The 7,869-nt window shown below is 47.4% G+C and overlaps 1 protein-coding gene across 2 annotated transcripts in view; it reads left to right on the forward strand.

Moving 5' to 3' along the window:
* CTNNA1 (catenin alpha 1) overlaps positions 1-6,445 on the forward strand; it is a 122,836-nt gene extending 116,391 nt beyond the window's left edge. Inside the window, exons 17-18 of one of the 2 annotated variants that reach the window (XM_037396847.1) lie at positions 2,576-2,710; positions 5,240-6,445. In XM_037396847.1, coding sequence (XP_037252744.1) covers positions 2,576-2,710; positions 5,240-5,527 — 423 coding nt within the window. In that variant the 3' untranslated portion in view covers positions 5,528-6,445. The remainder of the gene's footprint in view (positions 1-2,575; positions 2,711-5,239) is intronic. The other variant, XM_037396848.1, reaches the window with a different exon arrangement.
* The last annotated feature ends 1,424 nt before the right edge of the window (positions 6,446-7,869 follow it).

Below are 7,869 nucleotides of genomic sequence, written 5' to 3' on the forward strand. Positions count from 1 at the left end.
GCACACCGCTGCTTGTGCGAGGCAGCGATCTGTTCTGGTGAAGTCTCCTTTTGTGCCTTTTATATAAGGGAGAATTCGGTTCTTGCTTCCATCTTGCAGCTAAGGAGAGAAGATCTGCAGTGAGAGCTGGGGCTCAGACTCTGCTGCTGACACCCAGGAGGGGATTTTGACTTTGCCCTGAAAGGAGAGGAGAGGCTGTGTTGCTGTAAGCAAGAAACCTGAGCTTGAGTGAAGCACAAAATAGTAAAATGGTGCCACGTTTGAGATTATTCTTCCAGTCATACCATTGTGAATTTTCATTTGATGGTCCCTTGTACAGAGTGAGGGTACTAGATGAAATGGGATTTTGCTGTGAACAGGGGTGTGTGGAGAAGAGCTCTTGCAGACTGTAGATCTCTGAATCTGGTCGGTCAAAAGAGCAAGCAGGTGCTGGGCGAAGAGAAGCAAATGCTGCTTAGAGCAAGGCTCTTCTCTCCTTCTCATGTCTAACGCTGGTGAATCATTGTGGCCACTCATGGCTTCTTTGGGGTTTTGGTGCTTGTCTGGAGGCTTCTCCAGGATGAGCAGCTGGGTGGACACTAACCACAGCCACTAACGCGCTGCCTGGCGGGGAAAAGCGGAGGGTGGTGTGCCCTGCTTGCCTTCAAGCTGGGCTGGGGGGCCAGGGAAAAGCATTTAGATCTTGTATGAGTGTGTGTGCCTATGGGGGGCTGGAAAGCCTGCATGTAATGACCAGGAATTGTGTGCCGAGACCCTGGATGCTGGAGATTTATGAGTTTCTGGATGGGGTGCAGGTGTCTAGGAAGGATGGTGACCACTGCAGGGTCTGCCTTCAGCTCTGTCCCTGGTCAATGCCGGTTGGATTCCTGACCTGCCGGTACTGTGCTAAGAGGTGAAATAATGCTGAGTACAGTGCTGCCTGCCTTAGAGCAGAAAACTTAAGAATCATTGTCAGTCTGATGCTGGTTTTGCCCAGGAGGCCTGGGAATGCTCAGGGGGAAGATAATGCACAAAGTGGCCATTTCGGAGGAGGAGATCGCACGGGAGCGCGCAGTGCGGTACCGCTGGTCATGCTTGCTCTGGGGCTCAGGCCAGGGTTTATGCGAGTGTGTTTGACACAATGCAATGTAAAGCACACGGACATTGAAGACATAGGTGTTCTGTAACGTAACACCCTGCTCTAAACTTCCCGCTTTGGTCGGAAAGGTACACCCGTCAGCATGGTGTCCTCACCGGTGGGCACCAAGCCATGGCCTGCTGGGCTGTCATATCCCCTGCGTCCCTATTGCACTGGCTTCTGCCATCATGAAAATACCCAGACTGGTTGAAAAATCCGTCGTCTTGGGCACTGCTTGCAGCACCGCCAGCAGTGTCTGCAGGTCCGGGCCCGCCTGAGTATTTACCCAGTCGTGAGTTGTGTATTGCCCCGCGCTGGGGTGCAGGCAGCTGTAGGTGCCCTGCTGGTGCTGCACGCACAGGGCAGGAGCGTGCCACGCATGCCCTTGGGTTTATTCAGCAGCAGCGTGAGAGTCTGGTGGGCAGAGTGTTCGTGGGGGCAGTGCGTGCCAGCTGCTTTATTCACTAGCCCTCACACAGCCAAGCGTGCCAGTAGATCTGAGATGGCCTGTTAGTCTTGGGAGAAGCAACGCTGGCCACCGTGCTCACTGCCATTTCTAAAGATGCTGCAGGACTGGCATGGGTAGTAAAAGGCTTCCCATAGCCTTTTTGTCTTATGCTTGCGGATCCCGTTTGGACTGTGGCTGCCCCTCAGCAGGGCTCCTCTTGTTTTGAAATCCAGTGTGAGGCTGGCTCATTAATCACCTCACCACTTGGCTCTGCAAAGCAAGGGATGGCCCTTCGTTTCTGTCCGAGAAAACAGCTTTCTGAACTGCACTGCAGTCTCTGGTACCTACGTAGTCTTTCAATTGCAAAGCTGAAAAAGTTACTTTTATCTTACGGATGAGTGCCTCAGCAAGCACTTAAAAATTTTATTTCATGCCTGGTGAGGAATCTAGTTTCCACACTGCTAAGAGATGGGAGCAGAAGTCAGGAAAATACCTACTTTGCTGGATATAATTGACTAACTGTTGGGTTTATCACTTCCTAGCTTAAGACTGAGAATTGAGGCTGGATTTGCTAACATCTGCTAGTTCCAACCTGAGATCTTGGATGTAAATTCATTGCTGCCGTGTCCTGTACCATGTGGAGGAAGGACCTTCTATAGTTAACACACCTGCTCTGGAAAAGTTAGGTAGCTGTCGTCCTCCTCCTCCTCTTCCTCTTCCTCACAGGGAGCTCAAGGACAGCCGTGCAGCTAAAAGGAGCCCCAGTGATTTTGTCCAGCAGCTGCCCCTGTGTTCTGATAGCCTGTGTTTATTGCTTCTGGTTTTTTATATGTATTTAGTGATGCCCATGGATTGCTCAGTTGTCTTTAGAAGACCAAAGCTCACCAGAAAGGGGAATGATCTCTGGAGCATATTCACTATTAGAGAATGGAGTTGTCTGGTTTCTCCCTAAATGTTTTCTGTTCCGGTTTTCCTGATGGCAAGGTAAAACTTCACCTTTGTTTTTCCAGTGTCCCGATTCTGCGTGCAAGCAGGACCTCCTGGCCTACCTGCAGCGCATCGCGCTGTATTGCCACCAGCTGAATATCTGCAGCAAAGTGAAGGCTGAAGTTCAAAACCTCGGAGGGGAGCTGGTTGTGTCTGGGGTAGGTTTGAGCTACGACATGTCCAGTTCGTGCAGTTTTTCTTCCAGGGGTAACAATTATTCCAAGCTAAGCTTTTTTACACTAAACGTTTGTATAGAATATAGACAAGAGAATTTCAGAGCATTCAGTCAAAGTTTTAATGTATGCAGAGTTTATAATGCTGCCTGTGCTGCCACGTTGTTCTTGGAGGAAACGCTTACTGTTTGAAAGGGGGAGAACACAGACTTCACTTTTCCTTACTCACTAGTGGGTTTAGGCAGATTCACTTTACCTTTGTGCAACCTACTGTTTTTTCCAGACTGATTTTCACTTTTGGTGAGGTTAAAGCACTTTAAGCAGCATAGCTAAACCTACCGCGTGTCTCTGCACAGCCTTGGAACACGCTGGGATCCTGCGATGCTCCGGAGGTGTCGGTGTTCCAGAATGGCTGTGCCCTGGAGAGCGCAGGGGTTTAGCGGCTGCTCTGGTTGATGGCAGCTGAAAGCTGCCGTAGGCCAGCCAGCCTGCTTCCTTATTCTAGCCATTACTTAGGAAATAATTTTTTCACTGTAGTTCATGAAATGCTTCCTCCCAAGAGGAATCTGTCTGACAGATTTGCAGGGAGGGAAGTGTAGCTAAATTTTTAATTTCTTTGGGCACAGGTATGCTTGATCACTGGTACTTTTGCCCATCTATGTCATGACTGAGGTAGCAGGTTTGAAGAAGGGATGGAAGTGGCTGATAGTCCAGTATTGCTCTCTGAATCCTTAAAAGCAAATGGAAAAAAACTTCCCATCCTCTGCCATTTAGATATTTCAAGTACTTAAACGTATTAGGACATCTTTTTCCTCTGCAGACAAGCTGGAATTGTAGAAGTGCTTCAGGCCAGTAGTAGCTGAGGGAGGTCTGCAGCAACCTGCTGCAAAAGCAGTGGTGGTGGTGGGCCTTCGCAGGGGAGGTGGGCTTCGCCGCTGCACCTCCTGCTGCTGCCCGTCCCACAGGCTCGGATTTCCAGCACAGTGGAGCCGAGTGATGGGATGTAATGAAACACATTGCTGTGCTGCTCTGCTGCATGCCTGGCGTCCTGTTAGCTGGCAGGCTGAAGGCATCGTGCTGTCAAAGGAGTAGATGTGTCATTATGCCATAATATGTACTCCAGGGTTTTACTGCAGTTGTTCGCTGTCTTCAGAATTTACATACCCTTCTGCCATAAATTAGTTATATGAACAGGCTGGCATCTGTAGTCTAGTCTCCTGGTTTTATCTGTTCACGAGTCTGTCCACTGGGGCTAAATATTGCCGGCAGCAGTGTTAAACTTCTATCAGATTATCAAATGAAGACCTCTGCCAGGCCAGGGACTTAACCTGTCTAAAAGTAAAATTCTTCTCGGTGTTCCCCATCCGTACACCAGAGAAATTTTGTGGCAGCAGAGCTATAATCAAGGCAGTAAGAGCTTGCACCCTAAGAAATCTGACAATTCATTTAGAAAAATGCCTCCTTGCTTTCATTGCATTTAACACAATTCTTCCTGCTGTGAAAATCCATGGAAACAGTCAAAGGCAATGGAAGTGCTTTCCAGCATGACGACTGGGGTGAGGAACGCAGGACACTGGTTTGCTGGAGGGCACAGATCTGACCTGCCGTTGTGGTGCTGGAAGCACAGTGTGATGGGAAGGAAGGTCGTAAGAAAAGTGCCGTAAGAAAAGCGACCATCCCCCTGCTCAACTTGGCTGGCTCAGCTTGAGCTGCTAGGCAAGCCACGGCCTCAAGTTTTCCCCAAAACCTTCCTGTAATGTTTGCAATGCGGGAATTTAAGTGTGCAGAGGCAGCTGCGCTCTTGTGTAAGCCGAGCAGAGGTGCTGAAACCCTGCCCCAGACCAAAACCCTGCCCCAGACCATTCGGCGTCCACCAGCCGGAGGTCCCCCTGGGAGCAGGGCACTGGCACCCGGAGAAGTGGGGTCCCAGCTGAGGTGACCTCAGTGGTCATCCCCTCTCTCTTCCACCCTGCCCTGTTTGTGGCTCTTCATCTCTGCCGTGTGCTAAAGCTTCAGCAAAGGCATTTTTTCCCCTCATTTTAATGCTCTTGTAAGTCAAGAACCACCTGGGAAAGGGCTCCAGGCCTGTCTGAAGATGCAGTCGCGTTCCTTCCTTTCCAATACAACTTAATATTCTAGGGCGATTTAAATATTTATTATCAGTGATTAAGATATTACTACGGCTTTATTGATTTCATTAGAGAATAAGCTACTGTTAAAGCCTAGTCACAAAAGCAAACAGCAGAATACAAATCTTTTCAGTTGTCATTAATATGGAAAAGGCAGAGATCACGGGCAAACCTCGCGCTTTTAGTTTTGATGGCACAAGCCAGGTTTTTACTCCTTCATGCCCAAAGAAAAATACCACCTCAAATTTGGAACCTCAGATTTCAAAAGAAACCCCAGAAAAATCAAATTTTGAGTGCTTTTACGCCCCAAGACTGTCATTTTTGTGGAATACTGTATTTGTGTGGGTTTTACGGCGTGTAACGCATACACGTTACCGTTTGGCAGGTGGACAGTGCCATGTCTCTTATCCAAGCAGCCAAGAACCTGATGAATGCGGTGGTGCAAACCGTGAAGGCTTCCTACGTGGCATCAACCAAGTACCAGAAGTCCCAGGGGATGGCTTCGCTCAATCTGCCCGCCGTCTCTTGGAAGATGAAGGCTCCAGAGAAGAAACCCCTGGTCAAGAGGGAGAAGCAAGATGAAACCCAAACTAAAATCAAGCGGGCGTCCCAGAAGAAACACGTTAACCCGGTGCAGGCTCTCAGTGAATTCAAGGCAATGGAGAGTATTTAAAGAGAGGTCTTTGCCTTGGTTATTTTTTTCTCTAGCCCACTACTGCTACTTCCAGAACTCTACTTCTAATATTCTAAGGATTTTTCAAAAGTGTACTATTCCTCAAAATGTATTTACTTAATATAATTTTGATAACTTTGTTTAGATTACATGGGGAAATACTCAAATTTATACATCCTATCAATATAGCTTCAGCCTGCGGAAGTGTGTTAATTTAGATTGCTTTTAGATTTCAGGGATGTATTTCTAGCTGAAAATTGTTTTGTATAATCTTGCTTTAAATAAAATATTCTATAACCAAAGAGGATTTTACAGTAACACTAATGGTTAACACTAATAGTTGAATCATGCTATGCAGAGACTGCAGTTTTTCATGGTGATCAAGAGAGGAAAACTAGATTGTTTTACTCAAAAAAAAAATTAATTAAAGTATTGTATGGATTAGTGTATTCCTGCTGTTGGGGCGGAGAGGGAACAAGCTCTGTATGCTCAAAGGATGTGAAAATGCAGCAAGCTGTGTGACCACAGCTGGAAAATATCTGGAAAAACTGTATAGCCTTGCCTGGGCTGGGTTTTGCTGGGGGTCACGGAGGGAGGGGGAGTGTTTGTTGATGCGCTTATTGGTTACGTGATGCTGCTTTTCCTGGGCTGTGCTAGAGCTGTGTGCCTGACGGCTCATTCCCACGCGTGCCCGGCGTACCAGCACCCACAGGTGGCTTTGCCACCGGCCTTTTCGCGAGAGGGGAGAGTTTCACACGCATCTCTGCTGGGGGAGCACCCAGAGTAAATCCAGTAAAACATACAATCATGGAGGCGGCTGATTACTTCTGTATGACACCGGACGGGAATTTTAATGCCTGGTTACAAATTACTAATGTATTTTGCTGCGGGACACTAATAAAGTTGCTTTTACCAGCTGGTGTATTGTGGTGCTGTGAATGGAGCGGGCTCCCAGCCCGCCCCTGCTCCCCCTCCCCGGCATTCAGATGCAAATCAGCTTTGTACTCATTTCTCATAATTGCTTGCATCCCGCCTTGGGCTTCCAAAGGCACCCAGGAAATAATGTTTGCTCAGGCTGCAATTTAGACTATACATTATTTGTGATAACCATAGCTACAAGGTATAATTTTGCTGTCTTATTTAAATTTTATGAATTTCAGTGTGTTTTACATGTACCAATAAAGTCCAGTATTCAAGAAGAGGCACTTGTGCAGGTCAAAGTTGCGTTCGCTGTTTCTGTAAAGCATCCATTAAAATGGAAAGCAGCCTGTTCTGTAGTTAATGTTTTAAACTGCATCTAAATTTTAGAGCCGAGCCTTGGCAGCATTACGTTATAATTTTATTTATCTTGATCAGCTTATAATTTACTATATCAAGGTTATTGCTGTCATGTTACCAAAATGCTGATCAGAATTAAGCTAAATAGTTCGTGGGATATTTTTGCCAAATATATTATGTTTTCAAGCATTTTAGCCTCTTGAGTACAGATAATAAACAGCTGAATTATCTGCTAGTTTTCATATGCCTTTAACGTCTCAGCAGGCATCTGCTTGGAGGGTAAGCTGACTTGCTCCTTCCACGGACATTCAAGGGTTAACGAAACAGATAAACTAGATCTTGTTTTGTAAATAATAACTGTTTTTATAAGTATGATTTTTTTTCTCTTGATATTAATGTGATTGTCTTAAAGGCTACATTCCCTGGGCTATCCAGTGGCTCTCTTCAAAATACATACATTACTTCCCCCAAAACGCAATCTATTAGGGAGCTTTAAAACACAACCCATATATTAAAATGTACAGAAATATTTATATGCTTTTAAATCAATGCTTTATGTGCTTTTAAATCAATGTTAGTTTATTTTATGCCACAGACTTCGAGCATCAAGTTGGCAGCAAATTAAAATACTGGTTCCACCTGATGAAAGCTGGTTGGAGCACCCAGCTGGGAAGCAGGAGGCCGGAGGGGGGAGGCAGCAGGGCGCAGCTCACCCCCCTCTTCCTCACCCGAGGGGTGCCCCTGCTCCGAGAGCTGCGCGGGGCGCATCGAGGTAAACCATTAATGTCTGTCACTGATTTAATTGCTCTGTTTGGGAATGCATCAGCAGTGGCTGGGGGGAAAGCAAATCCCTGCCTCCCCCAGAGCACAGCGGGGATTTCGTGTCGCGAAGCCCCAGTGCAGTGGCTGTGCGGCGGTGGAACGAGTGGTTATCGGTACCTGCGCTGCTGCTGCTCACCGGCTCGAGCCTGCTCTGCGCGCAGGTGCGAGGGACGCTGCCGTGGCGCGAGCTGCTCTGGAGGCTGGGCGAGCTCCGCGTTGCCTCTTCACGAATGGCTCCATGG

This window comes from Falco rusticolus, chromosome 8, assembly GCF_015220075.1.
Source record: "Falco rusticolus isolate bFalRus1 chromosome 8, bFalRus1.pri, whole genome shotgun sequence".
Classification (NCBI taxonomy): domain Eukaryota; kingdom Metazoa; phylum Chordata; class Aves; order Falconiformes; family Falconidae; genus Falco; species Falco rusticolus.